The sequence below is a fragment of the Brachyhypopomus gauderio genome, chromosome 17, assembly GCF_052324685.1.
Source record: "Brachyhypopomus gauderio isolate BG-103 chromosome 17, BGAUD_0.2, whole genome shotgun sequence".
In the NCBI taxonomy this organism is placed as follows: Eukaryota; Metazoa; Chordata; class Actinopteri; order Gymnotiformes; family Hypopomidae; genus Brachyhypopomus; species Brachyhypopomus gauderio.
In genome coordinates, this window is record NC_135227.1 from 6,446,630 (window position 1) to 6,465,650 (window position 19,021).

General features: G+C 43.6%; 2 protein-coding genes across 3 annotated transcripts in view; one reads left to right on the forward strand and one right to left on the reverse strand.

Moving 5' to 3' along the window:
* Nucleotides 1-6,277, forward strand: part of ttll5 (tubulin tyrosine ligase-like family, member 5) — a 61,740-nt gene extending 55,463 nt beyond the window's left edge. The window contains exon 33 of the mRNA XM_076978030.1: nucleotides 3,259-6,277. Within this exon, the coding sequence (XP_076834145.1) occupies nucleotides 3,259-3,311 (53 nt within the window). The 3' untranslated portion in view covers nucleotides 3,312-6,277. The remainder of the gene's footprint in view (nucleotides 1-3,258) is intronic.
* Nucleotides 6,278-6,557: 280 nt separating this feature from the next.
* Nucleotides 6,558-18,726, reverse strand: tgfb3 (transforming growth factor, beta 3). Of its 2 annotated transcripts, XM_076978022.1 has the most exons (7): nucleotides 17,952-18,721; nucleotides 12,543-12,706; nucleotides 10,554-10,683; nucleotides 9,641-9,748; nucleotides 8,446-8,608; nucleotides 7,399-7,552; nucleotides 6,558-7,106 (listed from the first exon to the last, which is right to left on the reverse strand). In XM_076978022.1, the coding sequence occupies exons 1-7, from the start codon at nucleotides 18,295-18,297 to the stop codon at nucleotides 6,948-6,950; spliced, it is 1,224 nt and encodes a 407-aa protein (XP_076834137.1). In that variant the 5' UTR covers nucleotides 18,298-18,721; the 3' UTR covers nucleotides 6,558-6,947. The 2 variants fall into 2 exon arrangements, with proteins under 2 accessions (XP_076834137.1, XP_076834138.1); XM_076978023.1 differs by lacking the exon at nucleotides 6,558-7,106 and having other exon boundaries at nucleotides 7,414-7,552; nucleotides 8,412-8,608; nucleotides 17,952-18,726.
* Between the last annotated feature and the right edge of the window lie 295 nt (nucleotides 18,727-19,021).

Consider the following 19,021-nt stretch of genomic DNA (forward strand, 5'->3'; position numbering starts at 1 on the left):
GGGGAGGGGAGGGGAGAGGAGGGGAGGGGAGGGGAGGGGAGGGGAGGGGAGGGGATGGGAGGGGAGGGGAGAGGAGGGGAGGGGAGAGGAGGGGAGGGGAGGGGAGGGGAGAGGAGGGGAGGGGAGGGGAGGGGAGGGGAGGGGAGAGGAGGGGAGGGGAGGGGAGGGGAGAGGAGGGGAGGGGAGGGGATGGGAGGGGAGAGGAGGGGAGAGGAGGGGAGGGGAGGGGAGAGGAGGGGAGGGGAGGGGAGGGGATGGGAGAGGAGGGGAGGGGAGGGGAGGGGAGAGGAGGGGAGGGGAGAGGAGAGGAGGGGAGAGGAGGGGAGGGGCTTGGCACCTGAATACTGAAGGGAGCAGAGAGAAAAATGAGACATGTGAAGACACACGGAGAGAGATGTGCGGCGACTAACACGAAGCCCCGCCCGGCCGAACCGCTGTGTTCTTTTGAGAGCGAGGAGGTTTGTCTGTGTCTTTGTGCTAAGACGAGTGACCTGCTCTGATTGGGTATGACAGGGAGCTAAAGCTGATGAGTACGGGCGACATTCTTCGTGATCAGTCGTCAGGGCGTATTTGTCACCCTCTGTCTGTTCCTCTGTTGCTCTTTACCATCATCCCCAGTTCCCACCTCTCCTTTTAGTTTTCCGCTCCGTGCTCTTCCCCAACAGCAGCTACTGGCTAAGCTTCCACTCACATTTGAAGGCTCTTTGTGGTTTTATTGCTGTCGGCTGATGAAATGGATGCCCGGAGCGCCCACCGCTCAGCCGAAGCACTCGCAATGGATTACATGATTTATAGCGGCAGTGACAGTGATGGCTAACACTCCTGCTTTAATCCAAACGAACGCTGCTGCTGTGACCTTGATTAAAACAGAATTTAGAGAGGATGATGTTTCTGTTCGCTTTCGTTTTGTTGCCAATTTACTGTCAGTATAATGAACAGGGAGCAGAAGATAATGCTGTTTCATCAGGCATGGTAGCATTGTCTGTGGGGTGTGAGATCTTACCAGGGCCAGCCTTACCTCACCAGGAACGTTGGAGGCCCAGCCCTGAATGAAAGAGCACACAGTGTTCCTAAACCTGTAAGAGGAGCCTGGGGCCAGCCAGCACTTCCACCGTGTACCCCCTAAAAATTCGAAACCAAACAAAGAGCTGACCAATTAGACCTCTTTTTCAACCTTTTGCTTGGTTTTGGCAGTGGCACGCGGTGCAGATCCAAACCAAAAACCACACAGGGCCTCATTTTTCACTGCAATTTGGTATTTCATCTTTTCTCCTGTTCATGTGGTATTTGATTTTTTTTTCTCTCTTTCTGTTTGTTTGCTACTATGCTTGAATCACAGAATTTGCTATGAATATAAATACTTTTTTCTTGAGGGATTTATAAAAGAGGAATACACAATGAAAAAGGGAGAAATATTTTCTCCATTATCTCTTTCTTTCCACTGCTCTTCTTGCTGAGCTTGGAGAAGCTGCTTCCTGCAGTCCTGTCGCAGGATTGGCTGTTGGGCCTGACGCGCTCTCTCCTCTGCACCATAAGGCCTCATGGTATAAAAGAGCACCAAAATCAACAGAGTCTGTGGAGAGGGAATGAAAGAGAATAGTGTTTGGAAGCACAAACACAGCAGCTTCAAGTGCACTTGGAATTCCATTTCTAGTGTAGGACCGGCACTGGGCCAGGAGATTAGAACAGGGAGAGAGGAGGGGGACAAGGAAGGGACAGCAGGGAGACAGGAGGACAGGACAGGAGCACAGCAGGGAGTGGAGGACAGGACAGGGAAGGGATAGAACAGGGAGAGAGGAGGGCAGGGAAGGGACACAGCAGGGAGACAGGAGGACAGGGAAGGGATAGATCAGGGAGAGAGGAGGGCAGGGAAGGGACACAGTAGGGAGACAGGAGGACAGGGAAGGGACACAGCAGGGAGACAGGAGGACAGGGAAGAGACACAGCAAGGAGACAGGAGGACAGGGAAGGGACACAGCAGGGAGACAGGAGGACAGGGAAGAGACACAGCAGGGAGACAGGAGGACAGGGAAGAGACACAGCAGGGAGACAGGAGGACAGGGAAGAAACACAGCAGGGAGACAGGAGGACAGGGAAGAGACACAGCAGGGAGACAGGAGGACAGGGAAGAGACACAGCAGGGAGACAGGAGGACAGGGAAGAGACACAGCAGGGAGACAGGAGGACAGGGAAGAGACACAGCAGGGAGACAGGAGGACAGGGAAGAGACACAGCAGGGAGACAGGAGGGCAGGGAAGGGACACAGTAGGGAGACAGGAGGACAGGGAAGGGACACAGCAGGGAGACAGGAGGACAGGGAAGAGACACAGCAGGGAGACAGGAGGACAGGGAAGGGACACAGCAGGGAGACAGGAGGACAGGGAAGAGACACAGCAGGGAGACAGGAGGACAGGGAAGAGACACAGCAGGGAGACAGGAGGACAGGGAAGAAACACAGCAGGGAGACAGGAGGACAGGGAAGAGACACAGCAGGGAGACAGGAGGACAGGGAAGAGACACAGCAGGGAGACAGGAGGACAGGGAAGAGACACAGCAGGGAGACAGGAGGACAGGGAAGGGACACAGCACGGAGACAGGAGGACAGGGAAGAGACACAGCAGGGAGACAGGAGGACAGGGAAGAGACACAGCAGGGAGACAGGAGGACAGGGAAGAGACACAGCAGGGAGACAGGAGGACAGGGAAGAGACACCGCAGGGAGACAGAAGGACAGGGAAGAGACACAGCAGGGAGACAGGAGGACAGGGAAGAGACAGCTACAGCTTCTGCTGTTCTTATCTAACAGACCCATTTATCCAACAACATGAAACTCTCTAGGACTCCTAGTGTGGCCTGTTTGTTTCAATCAATTTGTTTGTACAAAATCGCTGATGGTTCGTAGACGGTACATTATGATCTATAATGCTTCCTAATGATTATTCCCATTTACTGTTTTGCTGATATTACATATCACTGTTGTGGTTAGTTTGTATTGACTGGGGCTGGTGTCTAATTACAGTTACAGGACCTGGAGGAAATGTATAAAAGCTACATTTCTAATTATAGGTATTGTCTTATTAGGATCTTTCAATAGAGAGACATAATTGAGAATGTGCAATTTGTGTGTGTGTTTTTTTTTATCTGTGCAATAATCCTATTTATGTATTTCAGTCTCTGCGGCAGGCCAGGTAGAGAAAGTGTGGGATGAAAATGCTGGTAATTCTAGTGTTAAAGGTATTCTGTTGTTATCTCTCGCTAGGTCTGTCTGTGCCTAGAAGTCTCTTCCAGAATCATGGTTCCACTAACAGATGACGACATGATAATTCCAGTGACTCCAAGAAGGTGTAATATCATCTCATTGGCTTTCAGATTTCTAGCATAATAAGAAGCCACGGTGCTAACTTTTCACCAGGTTTAACCTAATGAAGGTGAAAATTCAATTAGACACAACAGCCTTCCTATACACCACCTCAATAATGCTACAGGCTTACCAAAACCATGGTGTGTGCTTCCTGATATTTTCTTACTGCTACCTTGCTCCATGTGCTATCGCGCCCCCACCCCCCACCCCCAACGAGAATCATATCTTCCCTTATAGTATTTGCAGTCAGGGGAACAGCTGATGAATACCACTGCCCTCGAGACGGCGTCTGACATCAAACCGACCTTATTTATTTTCTTGGAGAGCATGTGGGTGTGCAACGGGATAGCCTGCAGTGTAAGAAATCCCTGGCTTTGACACCAGCAGGGATTTGTTCCATGGCCCGAGACTTTTCCGGTGGCCTTCAGGTCCTCCCCATCCCACCACTGCAGTTGTCCAGCCCCATTCAAACCGTGCTACTGCTGCCATGGAAAGACTGTGTAAATCGACAGGCAACAACAGCTGCTGCCCATACTGTATTCAGCCTGGACGCTTATAACAGCTGGCAAAGTAGGTTCTACATTACAGGCTTTGGAATATGCACCTTCACACTTTCAAATCAGATTTATAGAGGGGTTGAGCTTGCTCTTCTGATTCTGTGAAATTATATTATAAGAAACACTATTAAGAAAGAACGAGCATGCATGTGAGACTGCATTTGTTTTTTACATTTTTTTATTTGTTTGTAAGTGAACGTCTTGAAAGAGTAAAAAGGTTTCTCTGAACTCTCAAGACATCCGAAAGCATTCCCTTGTCAGTAATAAATGTCTGTGTAAGCATTGTATAAAGTTGATGTAAGCAAAGTGTAGCTTCAAATATGCCCAGAAGGCACTAGGGATGGTACTAGATTTTATTATCGGTGATTCTCGTACATTGTAAAACACCGTTAGTCAAGACTATAGTGCTCCCTGTCAAACGTGCCTCATTCGGCTGCCGCATGCTGCTTGTATATCAGTGACTCTGAGTACCTCGTGTGCTGTGTTTTATGATATGTTGAGACATTTTCTGTTGTGATGGTAGCACCCCGTCCCTACGGCACCTGTGATCTATGTGCTTCATTAACAGCCCCTAAAATGAGTCTCAGTTGACTTGTGTGGGTGATAAATTGAGGGAATCTTCTTCATGTCATCCTTCAGTTAACAGTTAACCCTTCCGCACTGAACCCTGTTGTTCTGAATTGCAATTCCACACACAAACGGTTAAGAGTCCTGTTTTATGAAAAACCAGTAGTGGATTTGAGTAGTACTTAATTGGAACATTCACATCACTTCTGGTATATTAATAAATTATTATCTTTAATTAGTCTTGCAAATTGGCTTGGCAAATTGTTGTCCAGGTAATATCTTACAGAAATTATTAAAAATTATTTTTGAATTAAATCAAGTGCTGTTGCCATGTTTATCTTTAGGACATTTGTAGGATTATTGTATTTAGGCTTAGATAATTTCAGTCAGGTCTAGCCAGCAAGGTTTACTACTAGAGAATGCTGATATACTAATTTTAGGATCATTATTTCCTCAGGATTTGATTTTTAATCTTTTTTAAATTTTAACATTTGTTCATACAGGATTGAATTTAGTTTTATTTTGTACTTACTAGTCCTGCATGTACTTGCACACCCTTTCACGATCAATAAAAATATTATTGTATTATTGATTTCCAGTGTGGAACTGAACATGACCAAAATATCAAAACATTTCTTGCTATCAAAGCTATTTTTATTTGATTGTTAAACCACTGAGTGGTATTTGGTTTCCATATGGTATGCAAGTCGATGTATCACAGAGCACAGGAAAATTATATTTTCTGGTTTATTACTGTTGGTTTACGTCTGGGAGGGAACTTGCAATTGTGAGATAATGGGATGTTGTGTTTACTATTAAAATGTTTTCATGAAATTTCAACCATTCAGAGACCCATACAGCTTCATTCTTTTTTATATTAGTAAATGCATCATGATTATGCCAGTAATATTATTAAAAGAAAACATAACCTCGCTGGTCCATGGTCCATGTCACTGTGAGTGTAATGTTTATCTCTGTTTCAACACTGATTCAGCAGTGTTGAGATTCATTGCCGGGACCCATGTTACCTGCAGCACTACTGCAACTCACGGCCGGGTCACTGGTGGAAACGAAAGGTTTTGTTCTTTCCCCGTCAACAAACAGTGATGTGCCACCATATGAAAGATTCTGCTGCATCAGCATGTTTGAGCAGTGAGCAACGTAGTTAAAGCACTATGATTTACTCACACTGATTTACTCACACTGATTTACTCGACTGCTTCAGAAGGTTCGGTTCCATACATTTAAACCAGTGGGGCATAAGATTGCATGAAATGCAAGTAACGATAAATGAACCACACATCTATATTTTCAAAGGGGTCTAGGGAGTTCAGATAAATAATAATGTCCTGAATCTTAAATAAGTTTAGGAATGTCATGATTATTGTATTTATTCATATAGTACTCATAGCAATCAAAATCTCTCATCAGACGAGCCTGTTTTCAAAAGATGCAGGACAGCTACATTGTTTTCAGTGCACAGATCTGTGATCATTACCTTGTAAGAAAGTACCTTGCATTATTGTTGTAGAAACTCCAAATTCAGTCTATTGTCCAAGACTATTTTTAATTTAAAAAGGTGTTTTCAGAAGTAGTAGCAATAAAAAAAAACACAGTTTGTGATGTAGCTTAAAAATCATGTAGCGTCATAACATTTTACACTGAATTGTTGCTTTGTGTACACCTAATGCCCAAATGTTCCTAAAACCTAAAAATGTTGATGTGTAACAGGAGGAAAACAACCAAAACAGAAAATAATTATTCTGAATTTTCTTTACAGCACATTTGTTTCATTATGCATTAAAAAAAAATTATTCTTAATGGTGTCTGTTAATGGTGTCTGTAGACAAACAGTGTAGGGTACTGTGAAGACCCTAGCACAACTTTCAGCATGTGTGAGTCCTTTGCATTAAGGCTTTACAATTTAAACCATAACCTGCCCTTGGCCTCAACATCAGCTAGGCTCTTATTAATCCATGCGTTTGTTTTTAATGTATCCAGTAGCATTTTCAGTGTTTGTGTACTGACCACAGCAGGAGTCATCCTGGATAAAGCAGCTTCTGCACATGTCACTAAGTAAGCACTGTCGTTTTATTTTCAGAAATGCCCAAGACATTCGCATGGAGGCACAGACAGTTGAAAATGCAAAAACCGACAAACAAACAAACAAACAAAAAAAAAAAGCAACAGGTAAAGAAGGAAAAAACATAGGGGGGAAAAACAAACAGTTCAAATGATCTATGTAGAGGTCTGAGGTTTGGTAGAGTAGCGTTTGGTGGCAGGGCCACCCTGAAACAAAAGTCATATGCAATGTAGTGCTTTGTAGCGTCATGCTCCAGGGCCTCGGCGTGGGTGAGTAGGACGCATGGAGGTATTTCTGAGTCCAGTTCGTGCTCCTCTCGCTCTCCTCTCCCTCGCTAAGGTGTTAAGACCTTTGTAGTATTGTCACTGGTGCCGAGGCCCTCAGCTACACTTGCAGGATCTGACGATCATGTTGGAGAGTTGCTCCACTTTCGGGGTTCGGCCCACGTAGTAGAGGATGGTCAGGGGCTCGAGGTCCTGCGGCACACAGCAGGGCGAGGCCGAGGCCTCCGGGTTCAGAGTGTTGTACAGGCTCAGCAGCTGCGGGAGAAAGCAAGAGTTCCTATTAACAAATGCAATGTTAGACGATGCACGTAGACGAGGCCTTACGCCTATTCTTATGCTTTTTGACATGCCATTTTTCTAGGAATGTTAAATGCTGGAAATACTGAATGTGCCATGAGGACAGCCTTGCACACATAGCATATGGTTTTGTGCTTGTTTTTCTTGTTGTTGAAAGGCCTCACTGTAAATGAGGCCTCATTTACTAATGGACCTTCCCGCTACAGTAAGGGCAAATAATAACAATATAAAAACAAACCCATGGGCTTACCGTGCTGTGTGTGGTATCGGCACTGCGCAGATATGGGCAGGGTCCCGAGCAGAAGTTAGCGTGGTACCCTTTGGGCTCATGGATCCATCGCCAGCCTAGGTCCTGGCGGAAATCAATGTAGAGTCGGCGAACACAGCAGTTCTCTTCGTAATTACTGCAGCAGAGAGAAAAAGAGAAAGACTATTAACTGCTCCACAGCTTCCTCGTTCATTTGCACGGTGAAACCGCTTTCTTCCGGTACTTTCTTGGCAGGGGACATTCATTCAGTGAAAGACATTTCCATAGCCTCAATGAAGCAATAGAGCTAATTACTTAACATTTTAAGCCTTCTATTTTCATTCTGTATTGCCTTATAAACAGCTCAGACTGTCTTTGGAGGCTCACAAATTCCACTGTGAGGTGTGTCATTTTTTTCCCCTGCTGGACCAGGCCCAGACGTCTAATGCTGTCAGTGAGGTAAACTGAGGGCTCCGTGGTCTGAGGAGGCAGTACGCTACACAGACGAGCCCCCTCCTAGTCAAATGCAAGGACAGATCCCAACTTGCTTATTCTTCCTCCACACTTAAAGCTGTCAGAAGCCAATTAAAAGGTTTAGTCACACGGTGTCCTTAAAGGTAGATGATGTGCTCAAACTAGAATAGGACTGGTAAACATAAGTGGTGAAATATATTGTACATACAATTAATAGTTCTGGTTCAGATTCTGCAATACACTTGAAATACATGCACACAACTGCACACATTGATTTGAAAAGTATTTAAACCTTTATAAGAAATGTATTGTTATTAAACTATCTTTAATTAGCATGTTATTTACTCAGAGGTGGCGCATTTTTTCACGTTGGATTTTGGCTCACACTACAGTATTGTTGATACACATGTTCCTTGGCTTATCAAGTGAAAGAAAAATATCTATTTTTATAATCCATGACTTTTTAACAAAACTATTATCTACATCTGCTTAATCAACAAGACCAATACGTATTCATCACTTCAGCCCTTCAGGGTCACTACCAAGTACGTTGAGAGAACAGGAGCAGGCCCTCACGAGAAGCAGTAGTTGGTGTCCAGGGCCCGTTTGCGGCGCCGGGATGTGGGCGGCACGTCCAGCCGGTGCGGAGGCAACATCATTAGAATGAGGTGGGGCTGCTCCTTGTCCTTCTCCTTCTTCAGCCTGGACTTATCCCAGCCGTCGTATTCCACGTCCATACCTGCGCACCAGACAGCTTACGAGGTGAGGACAAAATAGAGAGAGACATGGTGCAGTCTGAGGAGAGGCAGCCTCCTGCAGGCCATAGCCCCTGCCTCTTACTCCGTCAGTCAGCCCCTACACCCGCCCTTTCTTGGCCATCTGTTCATCCGATTGGCCCCTCTTGGTCATCAGCCCCTCTGCCCGCCCCCTCTCGGCCGTCTGCTCATCCGATCGGCCCCTGATAGAAAAATCAGCTCAGGTCCCAGGAGAGGCGTCGCCAGTGGATACGGACGCCCCTCTTTAATTCGGGGCCAAGAGACTGAGGGCCCATGGCAGCCGTGCATTCTTTGCAGTGGAGTGTGTTGATGGAGTGGGGAGCATTCCCCAAACGCCCAGACCCCGGGGCCCCCGGCACTAAGTGAGATTCCAGACTCTACTGTGTTCCCATGATCGAGCTCGCCATCGCTTGTGTTTGTCTGAGCATTATCTCCAGCTACAACTGAGACCCATATGTGTTGGATGGGACTTCAGAAGGCATTTATGTTATCCCAGATAAAACTGGAATAGGGAAACGGAGATGAGGTGACAAAAAGGCATAACTAAGACTTCAAAGAAATGAGGGGAAAAAAAAAACTGAATGTAGCTGAATAATATTCCATGCATGCTGGTGCAAACGTTTTGCTGTCCACTTTGGCACAGAGTCAAAAAGTAATGATGCAAATTCTCGAATGGTGAAGTAATATTTCATGCAGTATCTAATTGATCAGTATCTAATTGATTAGCCTTTCACTAATTACCCAACAATCACAAGCACTTAGCCTTGCTAGAAGTGGTCACATCCATGCTGATAAATGCGTTCATTTAATTTACATGAATGTATCTCTATCTATTTGCCCAAATCAATATCGCAAAGTGGCTTGTGGGGAGAAGAAAAATGCACAGCTGCTTTTGAACTGATGCTGTTGTGCACATGGTTACATGTTCCTCCCTCCCCCAAACAAACTGGGGAAGAAGATGGAAGATGGCTTCTCCCTAATCCAGTGCATCTCACCTTTGAACTTGACTTCCAGCACCTCATTTTTTTTCTCAATGATGTCACCGTTTGGGTTAAAGGTGTGACAGGGACAGTGCACACTGATCTCCAGGCCAAGGTTAGTCTCTGTAGAGCATATTCAGAGCACAACATTCAGTGAATGGGGTTTATGGTAGTTCTGTTGCTTGTGATTTATTATGCAGAGATTCTGACCTTAGGACTATAGTCAAATAATCATAAATCATAAAGTACAAGAGCTCTCTGCCCATAAGACATGCACAATGTTGACCAAAGTGCCTAAAGTCTGTCAGAAGTGTTTTCATATGAAAACAAATAGTTATTTGTTACTTCCTGAAACTATTATTTAAATATTTTCATTCTGCAGGCCATTCCAGCTACCCCTCTCCAGCTAAGGTTGGGACAAGAACTGTTTACTAGCCAACACATTCATTTTCTGAGTTTCCACATTCCATAATTTTTTTTTACAGAAAAATGCAACTCAACTTGGGTGGTTCATAATATCCATTTTCAATCTATTTACCTTGGTAAGAGTCCTCAAAAACTGCTAAGACTTTATTATATCTTACAGATGAATCATATAGGACTCATTTGTTTGCAGAGAAATAGGAAGCGTGGTAAGTTTTTCTGTGGGCATTTCCAGATCAAGAATGCTTTTAGCGTACAACACACATCTGCAGCTGCCATTTTTATAAATCTAAATGGGCATCTAATACCAGGTAAATCCAAAACAGGACTCAATTCCTTTGATATTTAATTTCTTCTTATATCCCGTCCAGAAAATACTGAATCAAATGCTTGACCATTTTTTATCAATGTTATTTATGAATGTGCTTGAACATCTTATGATAAGGTTATAAACCATTGATAATAAGTTATAAATCTTGAAGTGCTATATTTCCCATTTACTCACCTCTGTGTATAAGCCATTCTCGTACCGTCTCTGTGACATCAAAGGAGACCCACTCAGACGTCCCCTTGGTCAGAACATTCTTGCCCCCAATATACCGCTGCTTTGCAATGTGCTCATCTGGACGAAGTATCTGATGATCAAACACATGATATAACAGATGTACTTGGGAGGGGGGCTGGGTTCATGTAAAGGTCAAGTCAGAACTTGGACTGATCCACACTTACAACTGCAGATTGTTCCTGACATTGTTTTTACAGCCTTTCATCAGTGAAATAAAATATTTGATTGTCAAAATGAGTAGTTGTGTGAAATGCTACTGTAATTCACTCACACACAGAAACACATACACAAACAAGCTCCAGACATTGGCCTAGCCAGCACTGCCTGAGCCAGACACTCAATGATGCCCGAGGCCAATGCATTCTGCTCTTTCCTTCATGGAAAATGTGATTCCCAGTGTGTGAAATATCACCATACTGCGTGTTAATGCATGTACCACAGGTTTACACTCGACCCTCTTTGGATATATAAAGTAATAAAGCTACTTCTGAAATGTCACTCCGAACACCATGTTACCAGGCCTTTGTTTCTCAAGAGGCCTTGAAGTAGCTCAAAGTATGTGATTCCACAGCCAACATCATAATGTCTTCTTTCTGTCTTCTTTATGTCTGCATGATAAAATCACAACACTCCCCCAAAACCCACCAAAAATGAGGCTGGAATTACCAGGTTTCAGAGTACCATCAGAACCTAATCTGACTTCCTGTGGGACCCGCGGTGAGAATGGGGACAGACAGCTCAGACCACAGGTCTACCTCCCGCCAATCAGATCTGGGGGTGGGGGGGGGGGCTGGTTTGCAAACTGCTGCATCCCCCTCCCTCTCTGCCCACCCCCTCCTCTCAGTGACTGACCCTGCCTCTATCTCCTGGAGGGCTCCTGGAAACCATCTGTGGGCCTGTCAGGCTTGGCCTGCTCCTTGGCCAGGGACTGGCGGAGAGGCGAACTGGTATGCAGGGGCCGGAGACGCACGTCTCCCTGGCAGGAAACGCTGGAACCTGATCACGGCTCCCAGCCTCTCATGGGAGATTAATGAGGAAACCGACCGAAAATCCCCCCTCACCTCCTGCATACACTGAAAGTATATATGTATGCACACATAGTATATATAGGTGTGGGTGTGGGTGTGTATATACAGACAATACATCTCTTAAAACCCTCACCCTCACCGATGTATTACATTACATAGCTCTGGCTATGACAGTGGCAAAACGCAACCTTTAGTCAGTCTTTCTCAGAATACTCCTTTTGTTCACTTAAATTGAGCAAATGCACTTCTGTGTAATCCATTCACCGACTGGAATAAAGATCAGTGGCTTAAAAAATGGAAAAGCGTGAGTTAGGGAGAGTTAGGGGACTTGATATAAATTCAGTATTCAGTACCCTTTTTGGTCCCATATTCAGATCCATGTTGATATATAATAAGGTCTAGCGCTAAGAAACAGCTGGCCTGGGACTTCACTGTGTGTGTGAATTAAAAAAAAGTCTAAGGATTCCTCTAAGAGATGTCTACTTTACAATAAGGTCATGACACTTCAGTGATTAGAATAGGTGTTCCTCCACTTTCAGTAATGATCATTTTACTCTGCTTTTGATGGGACACAGAAGCCATTCCGCAATTCAGATGTGGTTTGTGATTGCAAGCTATTTGTGAGAGGCATCTCACATATACACATCAAAAATACATTGGAGAATTATATGCTGAGTGAATATATATATTATACTACCCTATACTATTCAGGACCAGCTTGTGGTGAGCTATAGCAGAGTATTATAACATATTTCAAAATCTGCTGCTGATACCTCACTGTCACTGAGAATTAAAGCTATCATTTAATTAATATCTACAATATTGCAATAATATTATTAGAATAATAATATTACAAAGTATATTCTGTATATAACATGGTGTTGGGGATGAGTACACTCACCTGGTAGAGCTCGATACGCTGCTCGTTCCTGTTGGCGCTGGAGTTGGGCACCCGCAGAGCGCGGAACTCTGCCCGGAACAGGTTGGTGGAATTCTTCTCCATAGATGAGACATTGAAGCGGAATACTTTAGAAGTTATCCCTTTGGGACAGTAAATCAGGTCATCTGTAAGGCAATGGGGCAAAGGTCAATCTCTCGGAGTCCCCTTTAATGGAGCATCACTGCCCAAATTCAATTTTCATTCTCAGATCTCCGTCTCCCTCAGATGTGAATGAAAGTGATTATTCGCTCAGGGAGAGCGCAGAGCCAGAGCCGTGTCCCATCTGTTTGTGCTTTACAGAAGAAAAGTTAGCAACAAGTTGAAGTCATGAAATGAAAACCAAATGTCCCAACTAAGGTTGGTAAACCAGGCTCAACAGGCCTGGGATACCATTGTGTGGTTCCTGTCAGCCGCTCTACTGAATAACAGGTGTCTCAGAGCTGGGAACTTCCAAATTCTGACTGCTGGTTCTAATACTAAAGCAAAGACATACAGGAGTATATGCCTTTGAACAGATGCAAAAACAACACTCAGATCATCCACTGAATTCCACCCTATTGTGTAAAACTACTTTAAATGACTTCTAAGAGATGAACATGTTGATGACAGACCACAGTCCATTAGCAATCCATGAAATCCCAGTTGGATGGCATGAGAAATGTGCTAGGCTATATTTATGTAACAAATAGATGATGCCAGTTGGACTGACGAACGTTGCAGATGTAGACAGACTTGAGTATTTCTTGCTAAAGCGCTCTGGTTAAGCAGATTCTTCATTTGTTTGTTTTTTAAAATAGGCTGAATACATGAAGTACTGAACAAAACAAGTATTTGGCTAATATTCTATAAGCCAAATGGAAATATCAGTTTACAGCCAAGTCATCAACGGTTTGGACACCTTTGTGGTTAGCAGGGACACTGAATCTTCAGGGAACCATATGCTAACTTGATAGTTATGTTTAATGGCTACTCAGTAGAAACAGGCTCAGCCATGTTTCATAAATATTTAACTGCTTTTGATCTTTACTACCTGTTTACAGATTTGGCACATTGACTAATAACTGCTTTCCATATGCTCTTTCCAAGTAACCTTTTCAAAGTTCACTCGAAATCCACTGTAACTTTCCACAAAGCCTGAGAAGCTACAAAAGACTCATTGGGCATTGTCCCTCGGTCTCCTCCTCTGTCCCTCTGACTCCTCCTCTGTCCCTCGGTCTCCTCCTCTGTCCCCCTCTCCAGTCCTCTTGTTGTAGGTGGAAAGCCCCACTTTGAGAGGAGATTTGAAATTCTAATCAAGTCTTTGGTTTCCTTTTGGATGACCTCATTTTTCCCATTGCAATGGTTTAAGGTGGATTTCACATTATGGCCTATTTTTGCCAAGGCTTTAGTCTGTGGGTCATTTGTTCCATGCCTGTGAGTGTAAGGGATTGCTGGCATAATTGGGTGAAATGCAGAATTCTATTTCACAAATCCCCCCTGGCAGGTTTGAGTTGAAGGCTGGTGCCATGATGCTCACGTCAGCTTTTTTCTGACCTCAACCTTTCAGGTCATTGCATCCAAAAAGATCCAGATGAAACAAAAAACAGTTTATCCAATAAGAAAGTGCCAAAATCTCAAAATAATCTGGTCAAATGTTAGAAATACAGATTACATATGTGTACTGATTACATACATACATTATATATGATTAACAACATAGTGGCTTTTCTATAGAAAGAGGTATTGCTATAAAAATCTATTCATAAGAGAGTTTTGTTGTTTTTTTGGCTGGTTTGTGTCTAATTATTTAGTGCTGTCAGGGCCAGTCTGTCTGGAACTCTTTCTCACAGCCTTTAGTTATTCAATTATGTTGTAGCATTTGTGCTTGTGCAATCCCACAATTCAGATTATTTTATTCCTTGAACAAGGTATGTGAGTGCAAAAATGCAATTTTTGGGGTATTCAGTGAGATCGTTCTTAAACATGTACCACTGACAGAAAACACAGCCCTCAATCTTACACAAAGCATCCCATAAAGTCCCTGTTTCAGACAGCGCAGGACCAACAACCCCAGCCCTCTCTTCCTGTGTCTGGGATGAAGCTCCATGCGTGGTCATCTTCCTGACAGGTGACATCACACAGAGACTTCTGAAAAAGCAATCTGCACTCTCAGGGCAGCCGAACTGTTGGAGATGTCAGAGAGACTGGAGGTAAACAGGAAATGGAACTATGGAGTACCCAGGTACCCGCCAGCAGCCATTAAATAGTTTCAGCTGCATTTAACTAGAAACTACGCTGGGAGCACAAAAGCAATATGACGTTAATCTGTGCAGCTTCCTCTGTAATAAATAAACATAAACAAATAAATGACTCGATTTAAATTGAATTATTGTTGTTTAAAGGATTTTTTTCCAACTTTATTGTAATATTGTACACACATTTTTTTTTTCAAAATTGTTCAACCTTTAGTTTGAAACTGGGTCATTCGGTAGTTAGGTTAAATACTTTAAGGGCATTTCCTTGCAGTGCTGTTGGCTGTTGACCTATGTTAAGTGACCGTTTGACTGCATGACTCTTTGGGTTATTTAAAGTCTCAGAGTAAGCACCACTACAACACAGTGCCCTTGTGTGTTTCTGCACACTGAAGGAGTCAGCGCTTGATTCATGACAGACACATACAAACACACACACACACACACACACACACACACACACACACACACAGAGCTTTGTAGGCTGACTATGCTTAGATGAGATAATGCGCTAAGGCTTGCTGCAGAAGTTAGACTTTTTCCACTTGATCAGGGATGAAGAGGAGAAAAAAAAGTGTGTGTGTGTGTGTGTGTGTGTGTGTGTGTGTGTGTGTGTGCGCGCATGTGTGCGCATGTGTGTGTGTGTAGTTAGGGGGAGAACTCTGGCCCTCCAGTATTGGCCTGAAATTTTGGTCTCTGTTTTGCTTGGAAATTACATCACCATCTTACTATTCCATATATCAGAAGCAGCGCTGTCTGTAGCTCCAGTTCACAACCTCCCCTCCCTGCCTGCTCAGCCACTGATTACCCAAAGCCACACACTATTAACCATCCCCAGGAGCAGGCCACCATCCTTTAACCCCATCAATATAACACTCAGTTAATACAAGATCACATTTAAGAGCTCTGGTAGTAAAATCTGTTGGACTGTATTTTATATCCGTTCCATTCAGATAAAAAAAAAGAGAATTCCTGTCACGCAGGTCAAAAGTTGGTTTACTAAAGCAAAACTAAATATGTAGTGTTAGCATGCAGCAGAATTCAGGGAAGGCTAATTTGCAGGGAGTGTATATTTACCACCAATGTCAGGCCTACCCAATGGGCAGACGAACCTGGTGTTTTGAAAGTGCTTTTAAATTATTTTGATCAGCTCTTTTGTGGGATATGCAAAGGAGGAGAAGGCAGAATAAGAGCATGTGTTAAGTAGTAGAAACATAATATGTTAAAGTCTCACAGTGGATAAATGCAAATACATACATTGAAAACAAGATAAAATGCATGCAAACGTCATTCATTTTGTTACCATTTGAACTAGCAATAGATAAACATTACACTATTTCCATGATGACATCAACCATTTTGTCCAATAGCAAATCAGGTCCCGTGAATGTTCAAATTACACAATGGCAAAAGTAAATTTTTGATTCAACTCCGGTATTACCACTGAGAAACAGATCCATTACGTTCCTCTACATCTTCTGTGCAGACTGCATAACTTGGCAATAAAAGTAGAAAGGGAAGTATCTTGATAACCAAAGCTGTTGATTTTTTTAAATGGCAAGGCCAGCTATAAGCCATTTATTTGGTATGGCAGCTAAAGTAGCTGAGGAAGTGTATATTTTGAGTGTCAAAAGCACTTTACTTGACCTGAAATCCACATTTGGCATAGGAGCGTGTTTGCGAGCCAGAGGACGGTCTGTTCAGTGTCTCTCTAGCATAAAACACCTGTTGATTTGGAAAAAAAAGTTACATGATGCAATGACCTGCTGCCATCACTAAAGGCCAACTTCCAGTTCTTTCACTTTCCAAAAATTCTCTTGAGAATTAACGTTCTCTTGAGACTTAATGGCAATGGATGAGTTGTTAAACTTGTATTATCAAGAGTGGCTCTAATAGACAAAAGAATGCATAGGCTCTTCTGAAAGCATCGTTTTACAACATTGTGTAAAACTTAAAAGTCTAATATAAGGCATTAGTAATATTAATTCACGGTTCTACAAAACAGTAAAACAATTATCTACATAAAACGCGGTTATGGCGTCGGTCAAGTCCGACAGGGAAACACTGACGACTTGTTCCATGGACAGTAAGAAAGCATCGTTAAAATGATTCCAGTCTGGTCGTTAGCTCAGTGGAGCGGACTGGCGGGCTCACTACAAGCGGGATCACTACTGGCGGGCTCACTACTGGCGGGCTCACTACAGGCGGGCTCACTACAGGCGGGCTCACTACAGGCGGGCTCACTACTGGCGGGCTCACTACTGGCGGGCTCACTACTGGCGGGATCACTACTGGCGGGATCACTACTAACACCCTCATAACACACAGTTCAATCATGTCATTCCCAAGTCTAACTTCGCTAAAGAGGGATGTGACAGCCAACAGTCCTGTTACGCGGAAGGAGGAACAACGCTCAGTACCAAACGTGGACGCCGTGCCAAATTAATTGTATAATTGGAAATTATTTATCCAATTTATTGACACTACTTGTCCATTTAACAACATACAGTTAACAAGAAAAATCTTGGGCCTGTCTCATCTTGCATTGGACCACAAGGACGGGCTTATCCTACCTTACTCAGGAAATTCCAGTGAAATGATTTCCACATAAAGTTCAGGTGTGCGCGCTAAAATGGACTGAATAACGTATTTCCCAGCTATGGTAACGACCCATATCAATTATCCACTAAGGGCCAATTTGACTCACTCTAGAACTGTGGCCTATAGGTACTAGTCAGAAGATCATACTAAGTCCCTTAAGCCCTAACACGCTATGTACTCGCAGCCATTCATGGAGCCCTTTTCTCTCTCCTATCTCTCCTATCTGTGAAGATCTCAGATTATTTGAACGCCATCTTCCTAGATTAGTTTCCATGGCAACACACCCCTGCCTAAATAACATTACCTGCGCTGCTTTTCCAACTGCGGGGATCCAATGACAAAATTACGCACCAAATCAGTTGCGCATTCGCTTAGTTACAAGTTGTAAAATCCTCTGTTGTCAAAACATCATTCCATTCTTTATCCAAAATACATATTGAAACTATAAGGAGTAACAGCTTAAGGAACTTAAAAGTTCTTTATAGTTGGACTAAGGAATTTCCTCAAAGCAAGAGAATTAAAAGGATGGGATACTTACTGTTTTCAGGTGGTCCCTGAATCATGTTGAATTTGTGTATTTCTTTGGCGTAATATTCGGTCTCGGTGTTGTCTTGTCCGCAGCTTTGCTGCCGGTCTCGCCCCAACTCCTCTATCAGTTCTCTGGTACTGTTATAGAGCGCCAACACCTGATACGGGACCTGACTGGGACTAAGTGCTTGTGGCGGAGTAGTCAGTCGCAATTTGCTAAGAATCTGTCCTCGAATCGCCTCCACTCTCTTTTTCTTTATGTGGTCAATGTCCACAGTGGTGCAAGTAGACAGCGAGAAGATCGTGGTCACGCTGTTTAATAGAAGGAAATACAAAAGTGCTTTGCCCAGATGCATGATCGTGTATGTTCTCACTTGTCAAATAGCTAAGAGAGTTCCAGTTCACTTAAGGTGAGCTATAGTTTAGGCAAAAATTTAAATACACTAAAAAATAGATAAAAAAACTAGGAAAGTAAATTCCAGGTTATCCTCTGAATGGTTGGTCGTTCAAGTTGTCAGGGAGTATTCTCCTTGAGACTCCATCCTGTAAACTTAGAAAGAGTGGCGACGCATTGCACTCCAAAAACTCACTCCAATATAATTCCATAACATAGCTAAAGCATCATAATTGTTACACTAAGGGTTGTGTTCAAAGTCTTGCTCTTCCATCAGAGTATTCCCTTAATGCAGTTTCTGTTATCAACTTTTCCTCCCGTTCTCCTTCGACTCTCCCCGATTCTTCGATTCGATCGACTCTTGCGGACCCTACAAACCCTTTTCGCTCTCGCTGCTTTTATACTGACGGATGTTCGTGACGTTTGGGCTTCGTAGGAGGGACCAGCGCGTTTAGGTGAGGAGACTATTTCCCACTGCCTGGTTAATGGTTTGCAAAACTCTTATTATTTCAACAATTAAGTTAAAAAAGTGGTGACCGGAATTGAACTGAAAAACATCTAATGTCGACTACTCTCGTTGAGAACAAATATCTCTCTCTCTCTCTCTCTCTCTCTCTCTCTCTCTCTCTCTCTCTCTCTCTCTCTCTCTCTCTCTCTTTCTCTCTCTCTCTCTCTCTCTGTCTGTC

Excerpts from the sequence above, each read along its gene's own strand:
- tgfb3 (XM_076978022.1), bottom strand. The coding sequence starts at position 18,297 with ATGCATCTGGGCAAAGCACTTTTGTATTTCCTTCTATTAAACAGCGTG. Across the intron at positions 7,553-8,445 it reads GACACCAACTACTGCTTCTC|TAATTACGAAGAGAACTGCT; the intron begins GTGAGGGCCTGC and ends TCTCTGCTGCAG. Across the intron at positions 7,107-7,398 it reads CCGATACCACACACAGCACG|CTGCTGAGCCTGTACAACAC; the intron begins GTAAGCCCATGG and ends TTTCTCCCGCAG.